This window comes from Colletotrichum destructivum, chromosome 4 (genome assembly GCF_034447905.1).
Source record: "Colletotrichum destructivum chromosome 4, complete sequence".
NCBI lineage: Eukaryota > Fungi > Ascomycota > Sordariomycetes > Glomerellales > Glomerellaceae > Colletotrichum > Colletotrichum destructivum.
The window spans coordinates 2,909,320-2,935,413 of record NC_085899.1 but is presented as its reverse complement, the minus strand read 5'-3'; the positions used below and the strand labels follow the sequence as shown (position 1 = coordinate 2,935,413).

The window sequence follows — 26,094 nt, the reverse complement described above, 5'->3', positions numbered from 1 at the left end:
CCTCCTCCTCTTCCTTCTTCTTAGCCTCCTCTTCCTTCTTGGCCTCCTCTTTGCAGATTGCAGCCATTCTCGAATCAGCCCGAACGTTTGGCAGTAAACAATAAGAGGACAAACACATACCAGAACGAACAACAAGCTCTTCGTCAGGAAGGTTGAAGAAGGCCTCTTCGTCGGGGTCGATGGCAGTGGGCGTCAGCAACGTAAGGCGGGCGAAACGGCTCTCGGCGTCAAAAACCTCGTTTTGGGACATGGCGCCAATGCTTTCTTGGATTCTCCTACAATTGCTTTGAAGGAGAGATTAAGGGTGGAATAGGAATCTAAGATGAAGAAAAAAATGGTCTCGCATCTAGACGGGTATCCGGGTATTGTATTGGGCTCTAACTGGAGCGCTCCTTCCTCAAGTATTGCCCACTGGCGTTGTTCCCTAAACGGCAAGATTTCCACGCGCAGCAGGTCAATGACCCGGAAGTACCTCAGATCGACGCGTCCTGAAGCTTGAGGCGGTGGTGGCATAGCTACTACGGCAGCATCCTAGTTGTAGAGGGTTACAGTTTAGTCCTCGTCCATTCCCTCGTTCAGTCACTTATCCTATTGCATAAGCTTTCTGTGTTACTATATAGCCTAACTCTCCCATCATCCTCTGCCTCGCCGTCTTCCTCAAGCTTGAGGCCAGTCGTCACGCCAGCGATCTCATGCTTCTTAGAATCTTCGGCCTTGCTATCCTCCCTGACCTTCTCGTCTGACTCGATAGCTTTTTTCCCCTTCCCCCTAACACAACCAGTGTTTCTCTTCAATATGGACGAGGAGCTAGGAGTGAACGAGGAGGCCTTGGATGGGGAGGCCTTGGCTGTGGTTGTGATTCAAAGCATGCTCTGTTTTTAAAATGTGTATCTATGCGACCTCAGGCGCTTATACATGCACACATACTTGACAGCAGCGACCTCAGCGCTACCACGCAGCATGTTCCTCAGCGCGGCGATATTCTAGCTTATGGCGCCGCTACAAAAACCATTAGTTCATATAGTTAAAAGGATATAGATGTCCTTATTAAGCAGTAGCACAAAGGGGAAAGGCAATTTAACATATACTTGTGCGTTAGAGGGCGCAGGAGCCAGGGTTTGTTGTAATTTGTGTAACTCTAACTCTAACGAACAAGTAATTAGAGATTCTGCATCTACAGCAAACATGATTACAGAAAACTGTAAAGCACGCTTGGATTCCTCTAGCGCCAACCTCCTCCTCTCTCTAAAACGATCAGTATCTCTGGTCGACGCCAGGTGGGAGGCTACTTCTATCAGCACTCGTTCTCTCAAACACACAGGGCTCACTTACCCGGGCCATCGTCGCGGTGTGTTGACTGTAATGGCAACATCAATGTCAGTCCGACAATTGACACACTCGAGTTTACCGTGTCGCAGAGTCGAATAAGCGCACAGGTATGTACTTACTGTCGAGGGGCTTGGGCTCAGGCTCGGGCTCGGGTCCGGGTTCGAGGGCGGGGCTTGGGCTTCTCCTCCTCTCTCTTGGCCCGGCAGATCTCGGCTATTCGTCAAATCAGCATGATGTTAGGCATGGCAATCAGTAGCAGTCACATACCGGAAAGGGCGAGGAAATCCTCCTCAGGGAGGTCGAAAACGGCTTCGACCTCAGGGTCAAGGGGGGCAGGCAGGAACGATTGGAGGCACACGAAGCGGCCCTCGTCGTCAAAAACGACAGATTGGAACATGATGGTGATCCTTTTTGGAGTCTGCTGTGATTGTCTTGTTGAAGGAAGGATGAAGGATGAAGGAGGAATCTAAGAAGACCAAAGGATAAAGAAAGAAAAAACCTTCGTATTTACCATAGGTAGGTACCTCAGTGTTGTCTGGGCTCTCCTACCTAGACAGGAAGGTACCAACCTACCTGCATAATTGAAGAGCTCCTTCCTTCACTAACGCCCACCCACTGACCTTGTTCCCTGATGGTCCTTCTTGATCTCTTCTGTGAAGTTAATGTCACTAGGTGAAGGGGTAGGGGCAGCATTAGCAAAGCATTCCCAGTTGATGGACCGACTCTCAATGATATGCTGAATGATCTATACTAGAGTTGACTCCCCTGGTTGAACGGGCACAGGCGATCTTCTCAGACACCTTAGCTGTCCAAAGTCCCTGGGCTCAGGCTGAACCATGAAGTCTACGTTGCTGTTCAACAGAGCAGGGACAGCCTCTGTAGCTATTGTAGCTGTCTAAAGTTCTTAGGTCTAGAGTAAAAATGCAATCTCGTTAATTAGTAGAGTATGCAATCTAGTTGGATGTTAGTATGTAGGTTGTTAGATGCAGAATTGTCTGTATTTTGCGCTGTTACTAAGCCCTATTTGCACCTGCTACAAGTTAGTAGGCCCCTTTAGACTAAAGTTATTGCAGTATAGATACTAGGTTACAAGTTATATGTTGTCAGTATTTCATTGTGAATAATGTATTGTACTGTAGACATGTTAGGATAACGACAACAACAACACTCAAAGAAAACAAGTACAACCAAGGAGGCGACCCTGCAGGCCTGGCAAATAGTCAGATGGCCGACAGCTTAGTTACCGGTTGTGTTTGTATACCTGCACATCTCCTATCTCTGCCCTACGTGGTTTACGTATCCTGAGCAAGGACAGCTGTGCCCGGCAAGCAAAAGTCCAACGACTCAACAGTTCTGGCTACTCAAAAACGACCACCAGCAGAACACGTTCGAAAAGACTTGCTGTGGACAATTCAAGCGCTAGTTTAACAACCTGACAGAGAGCCCGGGCTACTTCGAAGCCTCCCCCCTCCACTACTGTTCCTCTTCCAGGATGAAGAAGAGAACTGGTTGTGTCGGTAGAAAGGAAGAAGGCCGTCAAGTTGGAAGAGAAGATGGAGGAGAATAGTGAGGCCGAGGATTATGAGAAACACAAGGCCCCTGGCGAGGCGGTATGAGAGACTCAGGAGTACACGGCATGCAGAAAACACGGTAAGATACGGTTCAAGTGTTGTGCCCAACACTGAACATCCATCGCCCAGCTCCGCATGCAACAATGTTCGTCTCCTGCTCGCGTCGGGAGTAGCGTGTCGTCAAAAGAAAGTGCGCTTGCCTGCAGGCCCAGTGGGGTAGATGCTTGTGAGCCAGACCGTCAGTTTCCCCGCCGGCACGACGACAGGCGGGACACTAATCACCAGCCAGCAATCAATGGGACGGCCCATGATGAGTGATGCCTGGATGGTCTACGCGCAATCGGAGGACCAAACCGACGTCCGTAGTAACACCGTCACAGCGGGTCGCCATTGGACGGTCGCTGCTGTGAACGTGAGGTCGACTCCTACGCGCCATCTCCTTGTCTGCCGCTGTACATCTGCTCGGTCTCTGCCGGTTGTCCATGTCGGCGGACGCCAAGACCGGCCGAGTGGCTGACAACGCGCCGGTTCGCTACCCGTACGGGGCTGTGCCCCATGATCTCTACAAGAACCCCGGACGTCCTCGCTCGCAGGCCGATAACCACTGGGATGCTGGTCTGTCTGACGCTGAGGCCGGATATCACCTCACCCAAGCCTCCGTCTTCACCGCCGTTCGATCGCAAGATAGACAGCGACATGAAGCGCGTAGGCCGACTTGTCGTTGATCGTGATGACTGGACATTCCGGTTGCCCTGCTCTGGAAGTTCAACATCCGCCGCGTTCATCCTCCTCCCTCAACAAGTGAACGTCGGGTTGCCCAGCTAGCCTGCCCTCGCTAACCACCAGCCTGCGACACCAGTCGACAAACTCGACACATCACTCGGCGGACTACTCGCGGACGGCTTGGTCCCGAACACTTGGTCCGGAGCATCAACGACGTGCCACCGCTATGCGGCAAGCAAGGCCGGCACGCCACTCGGCGACGACGACAGTCCGACGACACATTTCGGATCACCCAGCATGCCAGGTCTCGGAGTGACAAATCGCCCCTCGTGACCATCCCTCTCGTCGACGTTTCGAGCTCTCCGTCTTTTTGTAAGAGAAATAAGAGATGCCAGTTCTGGGAGTCTGACACTTGCAGAGACAGCATAAACCGACGACAACGGCTACTGGCCCTAATTGTCGGCTAGTGACCCCACTTGGGAGAAGCCGGTGGCAATGCTATGGCAATGATACCCACTGGCAAGCCTTGTCGCTTTCTGCCTGTGGATGGCTTGATGGTGACAAAGTGCGAGTGAGAGGGAATCGATGGGAAAGCAGGAGAAGGAATTCGATGGCGAGAGACGTTGAATCTGCAAGGCGGGTTTCCACAAGGTGGAGGCTTGCCTCTGGAAAAAACTCCATTGCAGGGGCCTTAACGTCATCAGATGAGAGTTGTCATGGAGATGGACCTGCATGGCGCTTAGATCACCAGCTGTCCCTCCAGCTGCCCCTCCCCGGGCTGATGGACTGGGGCACACTGGCAGCACCTTGTCCTTGGTGCCTGGCTGTATTGCAGTAGGGGAGAAAACAATCCCTACAGTCTTTCATTGTGTTACTTGCTTAAGGAATTGTGTACTGAAAGTAAGAACGCTAATGATAATGATGTATCTATAGCGCCGTCATGTACTTGAAAAGCGCTGGAGTGCTGGGCGTGCCCGGTAGGAAGGGCGGCGGCTGCAGAGCCTCTGCGACTTTCTCGAGCATGGAAGCCGGTAAAGGGCCCCCAAGACAAACTGTACCCTGTCCGTTGCGTCGCAAGGTGCTCCGGAGCTTGTTGTCTGCCAATGGCGCAAAATTGCAAGAAACCAAGCGCAAGGTGCGCGAGAAGAAGGACGTCGACAACGACGATGAGGAGCAGGCTTGTCTTGCTCCTAATCTGTTGCCCCCAAGAAGGCAGCAGCCCCTGTGGCTCCTGCCCCTCGGGGCGCTGCCGCCCCTCCAAAGAGTACGTACCTCCCAGAGAATCCCACAGAACCATTCAGAAAGAAAGAACCAGCAATCGTCCAGTGACGTCTCGAAATTTCTCTCCCCACCCACCCCGCCACTTTTCTATTCTATCAATTCAACTCACCTTTGCATTTAAACCTCTCCGTCTCCCTCTTGCAGCCAACACTTTTCGCTCACCAATTCCATCAGAACAACAACAATCACCAGTTTCTTCTCCTCATCGAAGAAATAATCCTCTTTCACTTTCATTCTACCGGAAAACACCTGACACCGGTCTTCGAGCGCTTCGAGATACCCCACACTCAGCTCATCAACTTTCCTACATTACCAACTCTTCACATATCACATCCGACAACATGGCTTCCGGAGGCAAGGCTGTCGGTATCGACTTGGGTACCACGTACTCGTAAGTGGCCCCGCCGCCCTGATTTAGACTCTCCCCCACCCCTGCCTTGACATGTACTAATTGGTTTCTAGTTGCGTTGCCTACTACTCAAATGACAAGATCGAAATTATTGCAAATGATCAGGGTAACCGCGTTACCCCGTCGTTTGTAGGTTGTGAGTATTTCCCCATACATTTTCAAATTTCTCTGGTAGTGAATTACCAGAAGATTTTTTTGGGATTTTTTTGCTAACATTTGGATTTTTTTTTTCATAGTCACCGACACTGAGCGTCTGATCGGAGATGCGGCCAAGAACCAGGTCGCAATGAACCCCCACAACACCGTCTTCGACGCCAAGCGCCTGATCGGTCGCAAGTTCAGCGACTCAGAGGTCCAGGCCGACATGAAGCACTTCCCCTTCAAGGTCGTCGACAAGGGCGGCAAGCCCAACATCGAGGTCGAGTTCAAGGGCGAGACCAAGACCTTCACTCCCGAGGAGATCTCGGCCATGATTCTCGTCAAGATGCGCGAGACCGCCGAGTCCTTCCTGGGTGGCCAGGTCAACAACGCCGGTTAGTACACTTCACATACACACCCTCCTGTTCGCGCACAAGCTAACAAGCTCCAGTTGTCACTGTTCCCGCCTACTTCAACGACTCCCAGCGTCAGGCTACCAAGGACGCCGGTCTCATTGCCGGCCTCAACGTCCTGCGCATCATCAACGAGCCCACGGCCGCTGCCATCGCCTACGGTCTTGACAAGAAGACCGATGGTGAGCGCAACGTTCTCATCTTCGATCTTGGTGGTGGTACCTTCGATGTGTCCCTCCTGACCATTGAGGAGGGCATTTTCGAGGTCAAGTCCACCGCTGGTGACACCCACTTGGGTGGTGAGGACTTCGACAACCGTCTCGTCAACCACTTTGTCAACGAGTTCAAGCGCAAGCACAAGAAGGACCTGTCCAGCAACGCCCGCGCCCTGCGCCGTCTCCGCACCGCTTGCGAGCGTGCCAAGCGCACCCTGTCGTCTTCCGCCCAGACCTCCATCGAGATCGACTCGCTGTTCGAGGGTATTGACTTCTACACCTCCATCACCCGTGCTCGCTTCGAGGAGCTCTGCCAGGACCTGTTCCGCTCGACCATTCAGCCCGTCGACCGCGTCCTGACCGACGCCAAGATCGACAAGTCCCAGATCCACGAGATCGTCCTCGTCGGAGGTTCCACCCGTATCCCCCGCATCCAGAAGCTCATTTCCGACTACTTCAACGGCAAGGAGCCCAACAAGTCCATCAACCCCGATGAGGCTGTTGCCTACGGTGCCGCCGTCCAGGCCGCCATTCTGTCCGGTGACACCTCTTCCAAGAGCACCAACGAGATCCTGCTTCTCGATGTCGCTCCCCTCTCCCTCGGTATCGAGACCGCTGGTGGCATGATGACCAAGCTCATCCCCCGCAACACCACCATCCCCACCAAGAAGTCCGAGGTCTTCTCCACCTTCTCCGACAACCAGCCCGGTGTCCTCATCCAGGTCTACGAGGGTGAGCGCCAGCGCACCAAGGACAACAACCTGCTCGGCAAGTTCGAGCTTACCGGCATTCCCCCCGCTCCCCGCGGTGTTCCCCAGATTGAGGTCACCTTCGACCTTGACGCCAACGGTATCATGAACGTCTCCGCCGTCGAGAAGGGCACCGGCAAGTCCAACAAGATCGTCATCACCAACGACAAGGGCCGTCTCTCCAAGGAGGACATCGAGCGCATGCTCGCCGAGGCCGAGAAGTTCAAGGATGAGGACGAGGCTGAGGCTCGCCGTGTCTCCGCCAAGAACGGCCTTGAGTCGTACGCCTACTCTTTGCGCAACACCCTCAGCGACTCCAAGGTCGATGAGAAGCTTGACGCCGAGGACAAGGAGAAGCTCAAGACCGAGATCGACCAGATCGTCACCTGGCTCGACGAGAACCAGCAGGCTACTCGCGAGGAGTACGAGGAGCGCCAGAAGGAGCTCGAGGGCGTTGCCAACCCCATCATGATGAAGTTCTACGGCAGCGCTGGCGGTCCCCCCGGTGCTGGCGGTGCCCCTGGCGGCTTCCCCGGTGCTGGTGCTGGTGGCCCCCCCGGCTCCCACGATGACGGCCCTACCGTTGAGGAGGTCGACTAAATTGATACCCTGGATGAAATCTTTCCTTAGAGTCGCAGTCATGGGTATGGCAACGCAGTTGTTACCGGGTTTCACGACTAGACTTTTGCTTTCTTTGCATTTATGAAATCACGATGGGAAAAGCACGGTTATGGGTCAGAGATGTATTCTAGTTGGTCTTCCGAGGTTTAGGAAGTCAATTCAAACATTAAATAATAACGCCTTTCCGCCTGATGCCTGTGACATGTATTCGTTGGACATGATCTTAACAGGCTAAAGCCAATATGGTCAATCAAAAAGTTAAAACATTACTAGAAGGAGAATGCCGAGTTCTTGTTCTACAACGTTACTTACGCCGTCGCCGAACCAATGCCTAGTCCCTCTCTGATTTGCCGTCGCCTGTCCATCTCCATCCGCTGCCATTCCTCGTCATCCACTGCGGGCTCGTCAAACTTCTCCGTAAACGCCGTGCCGGGCGGTATCTTGGTGGTCCTCGCCTGCCAGACGTCCTCGCTGCTGGGCTTCCCGTCCCCGTACTTCTCATGCTCCTTCTGCCGGTAGTGGTCTCTGATCACATCCTCCTTCATCTTGCCCGAGTATCCCTTGATCCTCATGCAGAACCAAAAGTCCTCCCAGTGTTCGCTGCACGAACGCATCGTGCCGTATCGGTAGATGTGGTTCCACTGCCCGCCGACGGACTGGCAGTGGAAGGCCATGTCGAACGCCTGACGGCAAGACATCTCGGTCGGCAGAGTAGCTTCGGCGACTGGGTTGTCAGAGGGCGGCGTAACCGTGCGGTTGCTGGTCTGGGACGGCATGTTGGGGGAGGATTTGAGGGAGAGCCATGATGAGGATGTCGATGTCTTGGAGGGTGTTGTGGATGGTTGCGCCGGAGCCGGGGCCGGCTCTTCGGGCTTGTTGCCCGACTCGTTCTGGAAGAGAGCGATGAACTTTGCAATCTCGGGATCCATCTCAGGATCGGTCGGCTTGGTCGATGATGGCGGGGTCGATGCCGGAGCTTGGGAAGCTTGTCCCGGAGCGGGAGACTTGGGGGGAGATGGCGAAGCCCAGAGCCAACCCATGTTGATGAATGACTGTGATGATGGCAAATATCAAAAGATTCTATGAAGAAAAACACAACTCTCACGTATTGACGTCTTTGATCGGATCAGGAGCGCTCGAGAATGAGGGGAAGCCGGCAATCACCACCATCAATGACATCCCAAGACGCCGCGTCCAGCCAATGAGTGGTTGCATCATTTTTTGCAGTAGCGGCGCGCGCGCGCCAGAGTGGGGTGGAGCACACCGGCACGGATAAGACTTAGTCCGCTTCAACCGGCACGGTCCAGACATAAGGTTATGGGGCGTGCCGACGGGCTTGGCCGTGGGGCCGCAAAGCGTGACATCATCCATCGCGAACACAGCTTCGTGAGAAGGAGCTAGGCAAGCTGGTGAAGCAAGGCAGGGAAGGGAGCCAAGTCAGCTCCTTCATCACCTTTCCAGACTCAACTTCAACGTCGCTTGTCGTAGCAACATGTGAGAGCACCAAACACGACCATCCAATATCACCCAGCAGAGCAATGTTTCGCGCTGGCATGAGGCCTGCGGCCAAGCTGCGGGCGACATGGGTCCCGACTCGGCCATTTGCGCAACCCCAGCGCCCGGGAGCCGTCCTGCGCGCCGCGACGAAGGCTTGGGAGAGCACGTTGACTGGCGATGAGAAGTCGGGCCACATCGCCAAATCAGACAGCGAATCGATTCTCTTCTTCGACAGTAAGTTTGTTCGACAGAGTGTGTTCTATGTGCTGGATCCCGTTGATCTCGTCCCTGGACTCGTTAACCGGGATTGAAATGTGGTCCCTCCGTTGTCTTTGTTGGATCCTCTGTCCTTCCCCTCCCCTGCATTACCTCTATCGCCCTCGAGTTTGAATCGATCGTGCAGAGCCTCTACACTCCTACGATCAACACCTTGTCGACGCCATTGTGTCTTCTTCCTCCTGCCCCAATCAAGCTAACAAGGGCTGGCAGACCTCTTTCCCCTGAAGCTCACATACCTTCTACGGCGATCATGGTCCACAGACCGCGATCTGACTGATCTCCTCAAACGCTTCGACAGCTCCAGCGGGGGTTTGGGCACGGATCCGATCAACCTGGTAAAACGAGCCATTCCGAACGATCTCCCGATCAAGGTTACCGAGATCCTACCACGACTCAAGGATGGAGGAGCATTCGTCAAGTTCAGCCACGGCTCCGACGTTGTGCCCAAGGACATCGAGAGTAAGTGCACCCAGATGAGATTCCTGACCGCGGACTCGACATCGGAGACAGTTGCAACCTCAACAATGAATGCGACTGACTTCTTTAGACTCGCTTGCACAGTCATTAGAGAAGCGCCCCCTACGGCCGTGGTTCAACCCCTTCCGTGGGGTCAAGGCCGGCCTTGTCAGAGGCGTCCCATGGCTCGAAGACCTCTATAGGTTCCCGAAAAGCCGCGTCAAGATCGAATTCACGGGAAAGGATGCTGGCGCTGAAGCCGTTGAGCTATCGCAGGAAACACTGTACAGCGTTTTCCGTCGCTATGGCAAAATCGCCGAAATCACCTCTCAGCCGTCCGATTCGAAGATCTTACCCAAGTACGCATACGTCGACTTTGCCCTCGTACGCGACGCCATCATGGCAAGAAATTGCCTGCACGGATTCGTCGTTGACGAGGCACTGGGGGGCGGCAAGCTGGGCACGAGGCTCCGTCTTTCGTACGAGCAAAAGGTAAAGCCGCACAACATTTGGAACTGGCTCACCAGCCATCCCAGGGTAGTCATCCCTGTTGTTGCAGCTCTTCTCGCCGCCTTCACCGTCGCCGTGTTCGATCCGATCCGCGAATTCTTCGTCAAAGCGCATATTCAGCATTCCTTTCGTCTGACGAACAACAAGCTTTACAGATGGATCAAGAACCAGACCTCCGATATCATTTCGTCTTTCGGACACAAAAAGGCCGACAAGGCTGGTTTCAATGCGGTATGGCAGCATCGGAGGGACCTGATCGAACAGATCCAGACCTGGCTTCTCGAGAGTTCGGATACCTTCATCGTCGTTCAAGGCCCCCGGGGATCCGGAAAGAAGGAGCTTGTTCTGGACCAATCGCTGAAGGGACGGAAGAACGTGCTGGTCATTGACTGCAAACCAATCATCGAGGCAAGGGGCGAAAGCGGGACGATCAAGCACCTGGCCAACGCAGTGGGATACAAGCCCATCTTTGCCTTTCTGAACAACATGAGCAGCATGATCGATCTGGCGGTCCAGAGCACGACAGGAGTCAAGGCTGGATTCTCCGAAACCCTCGAGTCGCAGGTGGTCAAGATACTCCACACGACTGCCGAAGCCCTGAAAGAGGTCTCCCTCGCTGGCCGCGACAAGGATGGGAAGGACGGTGATCTATCAGACGACGCCTACTTGGAGGCTCGTCCGGATAAGCGCGCCGTTGTGGTGATCGACAACTTCCTGCACAAGAACGAGGGCTCAAGCATCGTCTACGACAAGGTTGCAGAGTGGGCTGCTGCCATGGTACAGAACAATGTCGCCCACGTCATCTTTTTGACAGATGACACGGCGTACTCAAAGTCTTTATCAAAGGCCATGCCAGACCGCGTTTTCCGCCAAGCTTCCCTCGGCGACCTCTCTCTTGACGTTGCCAAGAAATTCATCATCAGCCGACTGGAAGAGGATGAGCTTGACAAGGTCCGGGAGCACTCAAAGGAAGCGAACGAGAAGACGGAGGACGCCGTTGAAACACACGAAAAGCCCGACCTCTCAGAGCTCGACTCGGCCATCGGTATCCTGGGCGGTCGTCTTACCGATCTCGAGTACTTGGCCCGGCGGTTGAAGGGTGGCCAAAGTCCGCAGCGAGCCATTGAGGATATCATCAACCAGAGCGCAACAGAAATCGTCAAGATGTATCTTTTGGATGGCAAAGACACATTCGAGGGCAAGAAGTGGTCCATGGAGCAGGCGTGGTACCTGATCAAGGAACTCGCCTCACATGAAGCCCTCCGATACAACGAGGTGCTTCTTTCCGATACATTTGCTTCGTCTACCACAGCCGGGGCCTCCAACGGTGAATCGGCACTGGAAGGTCTGACAAACGCTGAGCTCATCACCGTTGAGACGTACAACGGCCGGCCGCAGACGATCCGTCCCGGCAAGCCTATGTATCAGGCCGCTTTCAGCTTGCTTCTCGACGACCGCGTTCTCAGAGCCAAGTTGGACCTCGCTATGCTCAAGGAGTTGACCAAGGTTGAGACCAAAACCATTGAGAAGGCCGAGAACGAACTGGCGCTGCTGGGTAGCTTGCCGAAGCAGCCATCTCAAACGGGAGCTCGCGTGTCCTATCTGCTCGACAAACTGGAAGGAAGCCAGACCAAGATCACGAAATATGAGAAGGAAATAGCGGCATTGAAGAAGGTCCTGAAGCACAACTACTAAGGTGCGTCGACTTTGGAGAGTAGACACAAGGCAAAAAGGAAGGCGCGGGAATCGTGACTAAGGCGGAGCGCGGCACGGCTAATACCCATCTCATTGTAATATCAGTCATGTTCTTTTCACAGCATTACCCTTTACGAACACAATACGCTTGCTCACACACTTTTGCTTCCATCTGTTCCTGGCTTTGACCCATGGTTACCGTTGCTCTGCCTATCCAACATGTCCAGTCAGCTGACGCTATCTCCGAGTACTGCAGTTTCCTCGGGTTCTCGGCTCAATAGACGTTGTTCACTATATTGTTTCCGGGTTATTAGACTAAACAGCATGAGACAGGGAAGACATGGCGGCAGCGAACGAAGATGTGACAGGTCGACGGACTGATGTTCAACCAAAGTGAGAATGAAAGCATTGGCGACCACCCTGAGTCAGTTGATTGGAAGTGTCACCCGCGACGAGAAAGGCGCTTGCCATAGACGCCAATTCCATCTCGCCATCGGCGTATGCACGCGCGATTAGCATACCTCCATCAAGATTCGCACACCCACAGAAAGTTCAGCAACTTGCTGAGGACTCCGTCTCGTCTCCGCAGGCAGGCGGAGCTACCGCGGAGAGAGAAGCTAATAGCCTAACACCGAGAGTTGGACGAGGGGAAGCCGGTATGTCTCCACTGCCGGTTGGAGAAGTTCGACGAACTCTGCTTTGTGGGGAGGGGGAGCAGAGGATCCTTGGAGTGGGGAGGTCTCCAGGATGTACCATTGGTCAACAGCAAGAAACCGAGCAATGTCTCGTACAGAGTACTGTTCCGCCCGAGCAGACACGACTCACGCTTCATTCAGTCGACCGGGAAGTTGGCCGAGAGAACACAGAAGAGAAGCTGCCCTGCATACGACACTGGTCACGAGGCGACGCACTTTGTGATGTTGAGGGGCGCCAAATGCGAAGTGGCCCAAGGGCCATTGGGCCGATATCACCCTAGATCACCACCCAAGCTTTGCGGCGACGATACAAGCATTTTAGGAGGGCTGGGCGTTTTCTGGGCATTCCTGGGCATTGTGGGCGGCACGTTCAACGCTACGTCTTGGCCATGCGACTCTGTGGACGGGATCTCATGATAAGCGCTGGCTGAACAACAACAGTGAGTGACATTTCAATGCCAACCTGCACCGGAGCCATTCAGCACCGTAAACTTGAAGAACGCTGAGTTCGGGAATTTCCTTGGATGGATGAGCCATCCAAAAAGTGACACCGCTCTGCAGGGCAGCTTTGGGTGTTCAACAGCCAAGGGGTTGCCGGTGAGACCAATGGGAAGCATCGCGGCGGCGCGAGGGGATCCAGTCCCAGCGTGATATTTTGGCACCATTTCTGGATTCCCCCTCTTGCCGCATACCCGGGAGCCCCCGAGCCAGGCTTGTCACCATCTGATCCCCACGTCATGACAGCCAAGGCGGAAAGACATCAAGATCGGCAGTCGATGGCGCCTCCTCATCTGACGACGCCATTGCCGTGATGGTGCCCGGTCCTTGATTTTGCCCATGTTTTCCTAGGTACGGAATGTACCTCCGACGGTATCAGTCTGGCAGGCTTTGGGTCCCGCCGTTCTGATTGCGCCCCCCAGCGTCCGTGGCCGGGGAGTCCCGACCTTGCCTCCTGCGACACGGACACCATCACACAACGTCCTTTGTTCCGTGTGCCAACAAGAAAGTTGGGACGTGCTGGTTTTTTTCGCGGGTTCGCGGGGAGAAAACGAGGAGAAAGGCGGGGTATGGGGGACGTTTGAACTGAGGACTAATACGGCGAAAAGTCCAGAGACGATCCTCAGAACCGTGAGCCAGTCCAGCAGTATTCATGTTGCTCTGCTTGGTGAACCGTCCCGCGCAGCAGGTATCATCTATGCCGATCTCTGTACACTAGAAACGCTACCAAAGAACTCGGCGGGCGTTCTCGCTCGCAGCAGACTCTAACCTGCGAAGAACAGGCCTTATGGGAAGGATACTTGGTGGTCACCATGTCTCCCAACGCGATATGCGCCCCGGCAGGGCCTCGTTGCATCTTCCTCAGCGCGAGTCCAATGACACCCAGGGACCTCGAAGAGCGGGCCATGCCTTCGGTCCCCCAAACGCTGTAGTCTCCTCTCTGCCGGACCTTGGTCAGACGAAAGCGAACCCATATCGACAGGTTTAACCACATTGTCTACACGCACAAGCCCACACACACTCGCCTCCCCTCCTCACATCCAACCCAGCAATGACCATCCCTGGCACACAACCCCCGGTGAATCCACCCGCGAAAAAGGTTTGGTGCCTTTCCCCGTGTGTTGCTCCAATGTGGATCATGGGATGGCCAGGCGGTCCCGTCGACGAGAGGGAGAGCGTTCTGTGTAGAGAAAGACTCTGGAGCTGGCGTCCCCCTTCTCCGGGAGGGAAGGTGGTGGCGCCGTCTCTTCACGTCGAGCGCGTGGACGCGAGATGGAGGAAATTGTCTGTGGGCAAAGAATCTACAAATAAAGCTGACCCTTCGCCCCGTCTGATACTTTGCGCCTACCCCTCCCCCTCTCGTCCGAGCCCTGACCCCGTTTGTTGAATCCTCATTCTAGCAAGTCTTGAAGTGCGAGAGTCGTAGACGGCTCCCGTTATTCTCGGATCTTTGAAAGAAGCCGCCAGTGAGGCGTTCATCACACCATCCACGGACGCACTTACACGCCTCGAGACACCAGAGCCACCGAGTATCTTCAGCTCGCCGCGACTATGGCGGACGACAAGCACGTCGGAGCTATGCCGTGTGTATCCCCTCCCTTCGACCATTGCTCGCACGCGGACTGACGTCCCCAGCTCGGGCGACTTCTCGGCATCAAACATAGAAAAGGCCCGTCGCGGGTCCCAAGCAACAGTCGATCTGAACGCCAACGTTGACGCAAAGTCCGTCTCACCCCTCCTTCTCCCAACCCCCCCATATCTCAGAAATCACTGACACCGATAACCCTCCCAACAGAATCAGGAACCCCCTCCTGGGCATATCCCGCGCCGAACTCATCCGCGATGTCGACGCTTTCGCCCACGAAAAGGGCCTGCAGGAGTACATCCCCGTCCTACGCAAGGGCGCTCTCGTCGCCCAGGACCCGACGGGCTTCGAGGAGATTGACGGCGACGAGGCCCTCAACCAGGCCGAGGTCCAGGTCCTCCACGACGAGGTCCTGCACAAGTGGCGCGTCCCCAAGATCCTGTACCTCACCATCATCACCTGCTCTATCGGCGCCGCCGTCCAGGGATGGGATCAGACCGGCAGCAACGGCGCGAACCTGTCGTTCCCCACCGTCTTTGGCATCGGTGGGACCTCGCATCACGACACCCTCCTCGTGAGTATCGTCCCGGCGCGACCGTGATGCTGTATGCTTATCCAACGTGCTGACTCCTCCTCTTCCTGTCCCAAGGTCGGCCTCGTCAACTCGGCGCCGTACATCGGCAGCGCTTTCATCGGGTGTTGGCTGTCGGACCCCCTGAACAACTTCCTCGGCCGCCGCGGCGCCATCTTCTTCGCCGCCAACTTCTGCCTCTGGCCCGTCCTCGGCAGCGCCTTCGCCCAGTCCTGGGAGCAGCTTCTCGCCTGCCGTCTGCTTCTCGGTATCGGTATGGGCGCGAAGGCCAGCACGGTGCCCATCTTTGCCGCCGAGAACTCACCCGCGCCTATCCGCGGTGCTCTTGTCATGACATGGCGTAAGTTGGCCCGGCCCTATCCGTCCCAGCAGCATCTCATAAGCCGCCGCCTCCGGAGCAGTACATGCTAACGACATGGCCAGAAATGTGGACGGCGTTCGGAATCATGGCCGGGACGGCAGCCAACCTGGCGGTTGCCAAGACGGGTGCTATAGCATGGCGTCTCCAGCTCGGGTCGGCCTTCATCCCGGCCGTGCCCCTGGCCCTGTTGATTTACGCCTGCCCGGAATCCCCTCGCTGGTACATCAAGAAGAACCGGTACCCGGACGCCATGAAGTCGCTGCTGAGGCTGCGGAACCATCCCATCCAGGCCGCTCGCGATATTTACTACATCCACAGCCAGCTTCAGGTCGAGGCCGAGATCATCGGGCGGTCCAACTACGCCAAGCGCTTCCTTGAGCTCTTTACCATTCCTCGTGTCAGACGGTAAGCATGTTTGAGATGAGAGATGGTGTATTTGATGGAAAAAAATTGATGCTGACTTCGCGATAGCGCCACGCTGGCTTCGTTCACGGTCATGATTGCTCAGCAGATGTGTGGTAAGTCGAGACGACGCACTCGGCACGGTTGACCCCCTCCCACTGACAAAACACAGGCATTAACATCATCGCCTTCTACTCGAGCACCATCTTCAAGGAGGCCGGCACCTCCGAGTTCAACGCCCTCCTGGCGTCCTTCGGCTTCGGCATGGTCAACTTCCTCTTCGCGTGGCCGGCCATCTGGACCATCGACACCTTCGGGCGCCGGTCCCTACTGCTTTTCACCTTTCCCCAGATGGCGTGGACGTTGCTGGCCGCCGGCCTCTGCACGCTCATCCCAGGCACCGGAGGAGCCCACCTGGGGATGGTGGCGCTGTTCGTGTACTTGTTCGCCGGTAAGACTTCGCCTCGTTTTGCTCTTTATGTCATGAAAAAAAAGGTGCATGCATGCTAACGCTTCGAAGCCTTCTATTCGCCGGGCGAGGGACCCGTCCCGTTCACCTACTCGGCCGAGGTCTTTCCCCTGTCCCATCGTGAGGTTGGCATGTCGTGGGCCGTGGCAACGTGTCTCTTCTGGGCGGCCGTGCTGTCCATCACCTTCCCCATCATGTTGGCGGACATTGGCGTCATCGGCTCCTTCTGCTTCTACGCCGGCCTCAACGTCGTGGCCTTCGTCATGATCTTCTTCTGGCTGCCCGAGACCAAGCAGCGCACGCTGGAGGAGCTCGATTACATCTTCGCGGTCCCGACCCGGGTGTTCATGAGGTACCAGCTCAGAGAGGCGCTGCCGTACTGGTTCAAGCGCTGGGTGCTCTTCCGGCGGGACGCCACCCTCGAGCCGCTGTACAAATTTGACCTCACTCACGAGGACCACCACGGCAGCGAGACATACGAGAAGGCGCAGGTCGAGCAACGGGACAAGAAGAGCGGTTCCGCAACCGGAGTCGACGTCACGTCCTCGTAATGGATGGAGGGGGGGGGGGGGGACCGAGGAGTCGAAGAACACTTGACATCGGGAGGAGGGGCTTGTGGCTTTGATACCAACGAGGGTTAGCTGCGAAGGTCGTGCGGATAGAGCGCAACTACGTAATCAAGAGACGAATCTCCATGTGGACTTTTTGACAGGAGGGATCTTGACCTCGGGGGCCGCCTTCACCCCACAGTCTGTAATCAACAACACCACCACGAAGCAATGCATGTCCCGTCCCGATGATGCTACTAAGTTCTTTGTGAAGAATGGACCGATTGCCAACGGGCCCCTTCAATCTTCATGAGTCGTGAGGTGAGAGCCGCATTCTTCACGAAGCCGATCAACCTCCCGAACTTGGCCCGCATGAGGGGTAATCATTGTCTCTTGACGAATCTGATTCAGGGGCGGCGAAAAGTCTCACTGATCAACTTGGACGGCGCGGGAGACGGCGGCGTGTCTGAACGGGGCCACCCCTCGGGTCCCCTCTCCCCCTTGTAGCGGGGGGCGGCGTCAACTGACGTATGCAGCCCGCGTCCTCTTTGAACAACACCAAGTGCGGAAGAGCGCGTGGGAGAGAAATTCGGCCAGCCCCCTGGCACGAGGGCAACGGCAGCTAAGGGGGGTCTGTGAGGCCTTTTGGAAACCGTGATGCGGATTCGAGATTCTCGCTCGTCACTCACGCTTCACGCCTCACGCCTCACGTTGAGTCTAGCGTCAAACCCAGCAATGCGAATTGGGGGACACCAATTATCAAAGATTTTCGCTCACGGGCTGTCGATCCGGATTCATCCCCCTACAGTGGATTGTCGAGCATGTGAGACACAGCACCGCGAGCGCTGCAGGAGACCGAAAAAGGGCAGAAATCAAATCTAGACGGAGGACGAACGAAGATGCAAAGGGAGAAAAGAAAGAATGCGCAGGAAGGCCGTCATCTCTTGTTGGACACAGTTCCTCAGCCATAGGCTCGTGCCTGGGAGGATGGGTGGGCGAGTAACATGATGTTACACAACCAAATCACTAGCGTTTGCTTTTTCCAGGTACCCGCGTTTTCGAGGGGTCTGAGAAATGTCTCTGACGATCCACCCCTCGGGCTGAAGACCGTTCTTGGGAACACGAGGAGGAGGTTGTGTCATTGGTCGCCACTGGCGCGGACCGTAATGAAGCCAACGTCGGACTAGGCTGGCGCCGTCGACGACGCCGGCTCCTGGGCTGCCGTAAGCCGCGGACGGGGGTTGGTTGCCGGCCGGTGAGGTTGAACGGTGGTTTGAGTTGGGGCTAGTGGTGACACGAGGTGCCGGGACTTGGGCGTGGAAGGATTCGTTCGTTACTGGGAGGAAAACTTCGAGGCTGACATGTTGGAAACAAAGGGGAAATGAAGCGACTTGATGATTTCTCTAGTACAGGATTGATTGAGTGGGCTGTCGAAGCAGGGACCATGGACAGGTCCAGACTGACCAGATTCGAAGCGAGTTGAACCATGAACGCGCGGTGCAGCCGGCTCCTGTGACAGTTTGTCTCTGTCCTGTCCTTGTAGGGCTCCGCTAGGATGCAGGGGGCGGGGATGGAGGGGAGAGGAAAGCTGGGAAACTGCAGACTGGAGCCAAGATGCGAGATGGGCGGACGAAGAATGGAAGGGTGGGCGGGTGGCTTTGGTGCTAACGAGAGTATGAGGCGGCGGAAACGAAACAGACGTCGGCTTGTGGGCAGGCTGAGGATTCAGGAAGAGGGGAGAAGGGTGTCAGTCTGTAACCATGGACTATACATCGTGAGACGGGCTGGGCCGGCGGAGGAGGAGATAATTGGAGAGCGAGATGGAGAGTGCTTGGGGTGCCCGTGCCGACTTTCCACGACGAGTGCGAGTCTCTCCACGAGTCTCCCGGGCGGGGAGACACTCAAACAGACAGCGAGGAAGCCAGCTCCAAAGAGGTTGGGTGGAGGATGGGCGAATGGCCGAAATTGGATCGATGAGTTGAGTGAGTGGGTTTGGCCGCCCATTAGACACTAACAATGAATGGATGATGCCTCGAGCAGCCGTCAAACGCAAACATATGCCGGACGGACAGTGGGGGGAGAGAGAAAATGGATGGGTGTGGATGGATTATTGGCTCGATGCCAAAAGGAGAAAAAAAGATAATTCTCCACGCTCGTATTCCACCATGGAAGTGGACCTGGAAAATTGTGGTGACCTTTTATTTTCTTTCTCTCACTTTCTCCCCTGGTCCAAATGTTATTCCTGGATCGCGTTGGCGCGTGCTGGCGCCTTTGCAAACCTGGCGAGATCTGAACTGGACCATCGTTACGAAGACGCTGTTGGATGATCCTCGCAAGGAGGTGGGAAGAGTTAAGCTTCTAACACTCCACCAATGTGGAAATGTGGTGGAGAGATAGTTCGCTATTGTGCCCAGACCCGAGGACTGTCCGCAGGCGACTCGTCACCCCCGGTGGAGACCCGACCCGACCGATCATGTCCATTGGACGTGCAAAATGATAAACCGGTCAGGTCCCTTGCCTCCTTTGCCCTCCACCGAGGGAGGGGCCTTCAGCACTGCCGATAGCAACACTGACCATGAGCATATGTCGTGCTGTTAAGGAATGAGAAACCCGAATGAAGGGAGCATGCATAGGCGACATGGGGTTGCGTTGCACGCCGCAATCCCACACACAGTACAGTACACATACAAGCACACCGAGGCACGGCCAATAAAATGAAGTGGCAATGGAGGAGGAGGAACACCAAGCTTCTGTGAAGGTGAGGAGGCGTCCGATGTACGGGAACCTGGATGAGTAACAGCCAACCGGGAGAGAAGCTTGTGATATCACTCAAGCCGAAAGCATGCCATGTACATGCAACGCGTGCGGAAAGGAGCAATGCCGACGCGTCTCTTCACCTAGTCGGGCAGTCTCGTCCTGCACAGCACGGTGATCAACAACACTGACAGGATCAGCTGTAATACCATGTCTCCAGGAGCATTCCCGTCGGAGCAAGGAAGAGAAGAAGAAAACAACCCCCCAAGACCCCAAGAAATCCATATCGGCGAGCACGGCATCACAAGACCCACATGGGAAAAGGTTCGCCCACGCAGCTGAGGTATCCTTACGAATACCCAGGACTGGTCCCTCGCTACCCGAACCTGGGGCGCTTGGTTAGGTACCTACTACCTACCTACCCACCTACGTAACGGCGGCAGACCGACACGTACCTGGCGGGTCCAGAGACCTTCCGCACCACAACCTGCGCCAACCAAAGAATCGGGGCCGCCAGCTTCGTTACCGGCCAATCCCAGCGGTTGACCCGAGCTTCTGAAACTCGCCTGTCAGTGGCTTGTCCCCTGCATCAAAAGCTGCCACCCCGTCCTGCAACGAAAGCCTGCCAGTTGTTGGCCCATCTTCTGCTTGTTCTAGCCGTCGACGGCACTCGAAATAGAGTACGTACCGCGAAGGTCCCGGGAGAGAATTGCCATGGAATCGACAATCAGACACACCCAGACCGGCCGCAGCCAGAAGGGGGTCCCGGCTTAGCGCAGAAGGAAAGGAAAAAACCGTTCAGGGGTCCCGCCAGAAAGGCGCCTCCGTCCCTGCCACTAACGCGCTCTAGCGGCGCCGGCCCCCTTTCGTCCTGTGTACGATGTGTGTCTCTAGAGGTCTCGCGCCTCGATGATCGTCAACCTGCTAACCCGCACCTTGCGCCTTCCTTCCTGTATCTGTATCCGCACGCTCATTCACTATCCGTACCTTGCCGTCATTCTCTGCTTTTGGCTCGCCTCCGCTTAAACCCTGAAAATGCTCCCCCTCCTCGTGTTCTTTTCATCTTGACTTTCGGCTCGTTTCGACCTTGTTTATCACTCCTCACTCACTCACTCCTCTTCCTCCTCCTCCTCCTCCTCCTCCTCCTCCTTCTCCTACTCCGCCCCGCATTCTTCCCTACCGATTCCCTCTTACTTATCCTGTTGTCTCCTCTCGTCACCTATCGATACCCTTTTCCTTGTAATTACCTTCGCTTTGGGAATCGGGTTGTCGTCACACCGAGGACATCGCAAACGTACACGCGCCCACCTATTGTAGAACCAAACACCGTCGTTTCCTTGGCTCTACCCGACCTTATTTTTCTTACCACTCGAGTCCCACGACAATAACAATTGGTTCCCTACACTGCCTACAACCAGAGTCGGATTTGATATCCACTCACCAGTGCGTTTAATAGACCGCAATCCTACAGCGAGTGGTCTGTCCGACCTGGAACAGTCTCCGTTGTACGGCCAGCATTCCACCTGCTCCCTCGATTAGGCACGACAGACCCCGTACATATTCCGCCTCGTCGGCATGCCGGGACCTCTCTCGCCGCGCCATTCGGGATTTATGCCTATAAACAACTCTCAGTCCAACGACATGCCTGACAGCGACATCCCCCTGACCCAGGTCAGGAGCGCCGCCTCGACTGGCGCACGAAAGGCCACCATGAACACCTCCAGCGAGGATACAGGCTCCGGCACGAATGAGAAGCATGGCATCTTTCACCACCACAACAATAACAACAAGGGCGGCCGCCGCAAGAAGCACGGCGAGCTAGGCCGCAAAGGGACCGGTGGATCTGACGATGTCAAGGTCAACGCCATGGGCAGATTCTACAACAAGATCACCGGCGCCTCTGTTGTCACCCGCTATCTGGTCTACATCATCCCCATCGGCATTCTTCTCGCCATCCCCTTGATTGTCCTTCCCATTACCGGCCACCGGAAGGATGTCCTCGTGGGAGGGACCAAGGGCAAGCCGCTGTTCGATCTGTTTCTGTGGATCGAAATCGCCTGGCTCACTCTCTGGGCTGGCAAATGCGTCGCCTGGGTCCTCCCGCACGCCTTCATGTTCTTCTGCGGAGTCGTCAGTTCTGGCACACGCAAGTATGCTACCGTCCTCTCCAACCTGCAGATCGCCCTCTCGCTGTTCTTCTGGGCCCTTGCTTCCTGGCAGTCCTTCCAGGCTCTCTTCAAGGCCCCCAACGAAGCCGACCAGGCCTCGTGGATCACCACCATGATTCGCCTCTTGGGCGCTACCTTCATCTCGTCTGCTGTCTACCTCGGTGAGAAGGCAATTGTCCAGCTCATTGGTATTTCTTACCACCAGCGTTCCTTCGCTCTGCGTATCAAGGAATCCAAGCGCGAGGTTCGCCTCCTCGGTCTGCTCTACGACGCGTCGCGCACCCTCTTCCCTATGTACTGCCCCGAGTTCGAAGACGAGGACTACATCATCAACGATAGTCTCGACCTGATTTTGTCCAAGGCGGCCAAGGGCGGCAAGGGCGGCGCTGGCTCTGCCACCCCTCTCCGACTCGTCGGTGATATTGGCCGTATGGGAGACAAGATCACGGGCGTCTTCGGTAACATCGCATCGGAAATCACTGGAAAGCAAGTCTTCAACCCCAACTCGGCTCACTCTATCGTCATCGAGGCTCTGGAGAAAACCAAGCCTTCCGAAGCTCTCGCCCGCCGCATCTGGATGTCATTCGTCGTCGAAGGAAAGGACTCGCTGTACCCCGATGACTTCCAGGAAGTGCTGGGACCCGCCTACTCGGAGGAAGCCGAAGAGTCTTTTGGCATGATTGACAACGACATGAACGGCGACATCAGTCTGGAGGAGATGACTCGCAAGGTGGTGGAGATCGGCAGGGAACGCAAGGCTATCACCGAAGGCATGAAGGACATCGGTCAGGCACTCCGCGTGTTTGATAAGGTCCTGATGTTCGTTGTTCTCCTGATCGTCGTCTTCATCTTCCTGGCCTGGTTCCAGTCCAGCTTCCTGACAGTAAGTTGCCTGCCACTCCTGCCATTGACCCCGCTAACCGGATCAGACCGTCGCTACCGCCGGAACCGCCCTCCTGTCTCTCTCTTTCGTCTTCGCCGTTACCACCCAGGAATTCCTCGGCTCCTGCATATTCCTTTTCGTCAAACATCCCTATGACGTCGGTGACAGAGTTGACATCGTTGGTTCCGAGAAGCAGCAACTCATCGTGGACAAGATTTCTCTCCTGTACACCGTCTTCACCCGCATCGACAAGATGCAGGTGGTACAGGTCCCCAACATTACGCTCAACAACCTTTGGATTGAGAACGTCACTCGCAGCAAAGCCATGAAGGAAGTTATTGACCTGAACGTCTCATACGACACGAGCTTTGAGGATCTGGAGCTGCTGCGTGTCGAGCTGGAGAATTTTGTCCGCAACTCAGACAACTCTCGCGATTTCATGCCGGATATCGCCATTGGCGTCGCTGGTGTCGGCGACTTGGACAAGCTGCAGCTTAAGATCGCTATCAAGCACAAATCTAACTGGCACAACGATGCCGTCCGCGCAACCCGCCGCTCCAAGTTCATGTGCGCCCTGGCCATGGCCCTCAAGAAGATCCCAATCTACGCTCCCGGAGGCGGTGCCGAAGCTCTTGGCGCTCCTGGCAACCCGTCCTACTCTGTGGCCGTGTCCGACCAGTTTGCCGCATCCGCCCGTGACCAGGCCGCCAAAGAAAAGGAGGCGAAGCGCTTGGTACCCTCCCCTGCCGCCGAAGGTACCGACACGCAACCGGACTCCAACACCGAAAAGCAGGCCGTGCAGGAGCTGAACTTGCGCGACCCGCTGACCGAGGAGGAGTGGGGCTACCGAGTGGGCGACGAACAGACTCTGTCTGGATCTAGGGACCGCCAGTCGGAGGACCGACGCCGCTCCAACGACATCGACCGCGTCCGCAGTCAGCTTATGAAGCGAGCCAGCACCAAGGGCGGCGGCGGCCGTCGCAAGCCCGGCGAAAGCATTCCCATGTCGACTATCAACGACGGGATGGGCTTGAACTTGGCGCAGACCACATCACGAAGCCGCATCTATGATGAGGAGGCTGGGACTGGCGTGCCAGACTCGTACAACTCGGCCTACTATGGCACCCAATCCCCGAGCTATCCCAACTACGGACAGACACTGTCCCCTACCATTTCTCCGCCCCAACAGACTTCCGGGCTCACGCCCCACCCCCTTCAGAGCGCGCCGTCCGGACAGCGTCCACGAGGACGCAGCGTCTCCAACAGCCAACAGCAGAATGAGGCCGACCAGAGCGGTCAGAAGAAGTAGTGAAGAGGGAACACTGGAACTTGAGATGGAGAAGAATAAACAAAAAATTAGTGGAGAAAAGCTCATAATACCAGCCGGTCATGTTTGACGTTGGCGTTTTCTTTATTTTATGTGGGCATTGAGACTGGCTCCCCATGCCTGATGAATTTTCTTATCAACTCACAGTGGGGGGACAGACAGATAGATTACGAATAGAGTACGATGACATGTCGTCCGCAGTGGAACGCTGTATCTTGTTAAAACGTTTCACTTCTCCCTGCCTCCCTAGTTTTGCACATCGTGAATCCTGGAGGCGGCCAGATACCGCGCTCAGCACACGTGTTCCACCTCGCCGACGCCCTCCTGGGGGCCCAGATCCAACTTGAGCGTCCTCCCGAACAGCTCCAGCAGGATCTCGAAGCAGACCTTTGTGATGGCCGGGTCGTAGCGGCCCTTGCTGAGCTCGTCGCGGATGAATGCGTGCTGGGCCCAGGCGAACTCGTAGAAGCTCGTCGTGACGCCGGCCTCGCGCAGCTTGGCGCGGATGAGGTCGCGGCCCTCGGGCGGGACGTGGGTGTCCTTGACGCCGAAGATCATGGCGACCTCGGCGTGGGCCAGGGTCGGGAAGAGGTCGAGGGTGTGGGTGCTGCCCTCGGGTGGCGTCGGGGAGGTGTTCTTGGCCGTGTGGGGGCCGAGGGTGCGGCTGTGGATGTCCGTGGCGAAGTAGGCCACGCACGAGGCGATTCTCTTGTCGAGCTGGGTGGTCGGGGTGCTGGTGTTAGGGATGGCTGTAAAAGGGGGTGGGAAAGGGGGAAGGGGGGAGGGGGGAAAGAAAGTGATAAGGAGACGAGGAGAGAGACGTACAGAGGCGCGGACGGCGAGGTGGCCGCCTAGACACATGCCCGTGCTTCCGATCTTGCCAGTGCAAGTCGGGAGGGTGAGGAGGTAGTCCACGGTGCGGCGGGAGTCTTCATCGTAGGACTCGAGGGTCTACACGAGTGCAGCGTACGGAGCGATTTCGTAAGCGGCCGAAGCAACAGGGTAAGAGGGCAAAGACAAAAGGGGAGGGATCGGGGGGTTTTTTCCCCCGGTTTTTTTTACCTTCTCGACCTTCCAGGCGTTGCCCTTGTCGGTACCAGGCACGTCGTAGGCCAGGGGCTCGGGGCCGGCGAAGTCGTGGTAGGAGGAGGGAGCGGCGACGATGTAGCCCTGGCCTGCGATCTGGCGGGCGAAGCGGGCGACGGGGCCGGTGACTGTTTTGATGTCTCAATACCTTTTCTGGAAAGTAATAGCGCGCCCGTCCAATCCGAGCTTTTTGAGAAGAAAAAAAAGCGACTTCGCCACAAAGGCTTGTCTCTGTTCATGCAGTTTGAGGGAAGAGGGATGTCCTCGGACATGTCCCGGTGAACTCGGTGAAGCCCTCGGTGAGTGCGGGGAATGGAGGGGTCGAAGGGCCCAGTGCGGGGAGGGAAGGGGGGGGGAGCTTCTTCAGCAACCCCGCCATGGAGAAAATGATCTGACGAACTGACTGACCTTGGTAGATCTCGGAGAAGACGCAGACTCCGGGGAATTTCCTGCGCGATGCGTCAATTGGAAGTGTCCGTTAAGCACATTTCACATTGAACTGGGGGCGCGCGGGTCAGCTCTTACGCGTTGGGGTAGCCGGGGATGGACGGGTGGAAGAGGAAGATTCCTGGGGACGTGGGTGTTAGCCGGGCGGGTGTGCCGTGACTCGACGCTCGCGCGGTTGGGACGAACTCATGGAACCCTCCTTCCCGTCGGCCTTGGTCGGCACGTCGACGTGAGACTCCTTGATGAGCATTTTTGACAGCTGTGTTTTTTGGGGGAAGAGACTCGAGTCGAGAGGGTCTGTTGCAGAGGCTCGAGATCGAATGAACGACGTGGGCTTGAGAGTGAAGGTGTGTTGGAGACTTGGAGTTGAGCGATTTGCATCCCATTGGCTGG

General features: G+C 56.0%; 8 protein-coding genes across 8 annotated transcripts; 4 read left to right on the top strand and 4 right to left on the bottom strand.

The window, feature by feature from the left end:
• Positions 1-1,465: 1,465 nt before the first annotated feature.
• CDEST_06809 (uncharacterized protein) lies at positions 1,466-1,726 on the bottom strand (the record flags this gene model as incomplete). Its single annotated transcript, XM_062922968.1, has 2 exons — positions 1,466-1,542; positions 1,597-1,726. 2 exons carry the CDS (start codon positions 1,724-1,726, stop codon positions 1,466-1,468), a joined length of 207 nt encoding a protein of 68 aa, XP_062779019.1.
• Positions 1,727-3,325: 1,599 nt separating this feature from the next.
• CDEST_06808 (uncharacterized protein) lies at positions 3,326-3,685 on the bottom strand (the record flags this gene model as incomplete). Its single annotated transcript, XM_062922967.1, has 1 exon — positions 3,326-3,685. The coding sequence occupies one exon, from the start codon at positions 3,683-3,685 to the stop codon at positions 3,326-3,328; it is 360 nt and encodes a 119-aa protein (XP_062779018.1).
• Positions 3,686-5,245: 1,560 nt separating this feature from the next.
• Positions 5,246-7,428, top strand: CDEST_06807 (Putative Heat shock protein 70 family; the record flags this gene model as incomplete). The annotated part of the gene is made up of 4 exons (XM_062922966.1): positions 5,246-5,295; positions 5,367-5,449; positions 5,550-5,846; positions 5,903-7,428. The coding sequence occupies 4 exons, from the start codon at positions 5,246-5,248 to the stop codon at positions 7,426-7,428; spliced, it is 1,956 nt and encodes a 651-aa protein (XP_062779017.1).
• Positions 7,429-7,735: 307 nt separating this feature from the next.
• CDEST_06806 (uncharacterized protein) lies at positions 7,736-8,644 on the bottom strand. Its single transcript, XM_062922965.1, has one exon. The coding sequence runs from the start codon at positions 8,487-8,489 to the stop codon at positions 7,758-7,760; it is 732 nt and encodes a 243-aa protein (XP_062779016.1). The 5' UTR covers positions 8,490-8,644; the 3' UTR covers positions 7,736-7,757.
• Positions 8,645-8,815: 171 nt separating this feature from the next.
• CDEST_06805 (Putative mitochondrial escape protein) lies at positions 8,816-12,105 on the top strand. Its single transcript, XM_062922964.1, has 3 exons — positions 8,816-9,180; positions 9,436-9,684; positions 9,773-12,105. Exons 1-3 carry the CDS (start codon positions 8,988-8,990, stop codon positions 11,884-11,886), a joined length of 2,556 nt encoding a protein of 851 aa, XP_062779015.1. The 5' UTR covers positions 8,816-8,987; the 3' UTR covers positions 11,887-12,105.
• A 1,206-nt stretch (positions 12,106-13,311) lies between these two features.
• Positions 13,312-17,044, top strand: CDEST_06804 (Putative major facilitator, sugar transporter, major facilitator superfamily). Its single transcript, XM_062922963.1, has 8 exons — positions 13,312-14,662; positions 14,715-14,801; positions 14,875-15,238; positions 15,314-15,596; positions 15,680-16,022; positions 16,089-16,135; positions 16,192-16,470; positions 16,540-17,044. Exons 1-8 carry the CDS (start codon positions 14,631-14,633, stop codon positions 17,037-17,039), a joined length of 1,935 nt encoding a protein of 644 aa, XP_062779014.1. The 5' UTR covers positions 13,312-14,630; the 3' UTR covers positions 17,040-17,044.
• A 3,656-nt stretch (positions 17,045-20,700) lies between these two features.
• CDEST_06803 (Putative EF-hand domain, mechanosensitive ion channel MscS, EF-Hand 1, calcium-binding protein) lies at positions 20,701-24,151 on the top strand. Its single transcript, XM_062922962.1, has 2 exons — positions 20,701-22,841; positions 22,888-24,151. Exons 1-2 carry the CDS (start codon positions 21,366-21,368, stop codon positions 24,148-24,150), a joined length of 2,739 nt encoding a protein of 912 aa, XP_062779013.1. The 5' UTR covers positions 20,701-21,365; the 3' UTR covers position 24,151.
• A 1-nt stretch (position 24,152) lies between these two features.
• CDEST_06802 (Putative dienelactone hydrolase, alpha/Beta hydrolase) lies at positions 24,153-26,057 on the bottom strand. Its single transcript, XM_062922961.1, has 6 exons — positions 25,888-26,057; positions 25,780-25,822; positions 25,663-25,703; positions 25,231-25,382; positions 24,994-25,119; positions 24,153-24,885 (listed from the first exon to the last, which is right to left on the bottom strand). The coding sequence occupies exons 1-6, from the start codon at positions 25,949-25,951 to the stop codon at positions 24,460-24,462; spliced, it is 852 nt and encodes a 283-aa protein (XP_062779012.1). The 5' UTR covers positions 25,952-26,057; the 3' UTR covers positions 24,153-24,459.
• Between the last annotated feature and the right edge of the window lie 37 nt (positions 26,058-26,094).

Bases quoted from the DNA above. Each gene is read 5' to 3' on its own strand.
- CDEST_06805 (XM_062922964.1), top strand. From the start codon at position 8,988: ATGTTTCGCGCTGGCATGAGGCCTGCGGCCAAGCTGCGGGCGACATGG. The intron at 9,181-9,435 runs GTAAGTTTGTTC...AAGGGCTGGCAG, and splicing joins ATCGATTCTCTTCTTCGACA to ACCTCTTTCCCCTGAAGCTC. The intron at 9,685-9,772 runs GTAAGTGCACCC...TGACTTCTTTAG, and splicing joins TGTGCCCAAGGACATCGAGA to ACTCGCTTGCACAGTCATTA.
- CDEST_06802 (XM_062922961.1), bottom strand. From the start codon at position 25,951: ATGCTCATCAAGGAGTCTCACGTCGACGTGCCGACCAAGGCCGACGGG. The intron at 25,823-25,887 runs GTTCGTCCCAAC...CCACGTCCCCAG, and splicing joins CGGGAAGGAGGGTTCCATGA to GAATCTTCCTCTTCCACCCG. The intron at 25,704-25,779 runs GTAAGAGCTGAC...CGCATCGCGCAG, and splicing joins ATCCCCGGCTACCCCAACGC to GAAATTCCCCGGAGTCTGCG.
- CDEST_06804 (XM_062922963.1), top strand. From the start codon at position 14,631: ATGGCGGACGACAAGCACGTCGGAGCTATGCC. The intron at 15,597-15,679 runs GTAAGTTGGCCC...CGACATGGCCAG, and splicing joins TGCTCTTGTCATGACATGGC to AAATGTGGACGGCGTTCGGA. The intron at 16,471-16,539 runs GTAAGACTTCGC...AACGCTTCGAAG, and splicing joins GTTCGTGTACTTGTTCGCCG to CCTTCTATTCGCCGGGCGAG.
- CDEST_06806 (XM_062922965.1), bottom strand. From the start codon at position 8,489: ATGGGTTGGCTCTGGGCTTCGCCATCTCCCCCCAAGTCTCCCGCTCCG.
- CDEST_06803 (XM_062922962.1), top strand. From the start codon at position 21,366: ATGCCGGGACCTCTCTCGCCGCGCCATTCGGGATTTATGCCTATAAAC. The intron at 22,842-22,887 runs GTAAGTTGCCTG...TAACCGGATCAG, and splicing joins TCCAGTCCAGCTTCCTGACA to ACCGTCGCTACCGCCGGAAC.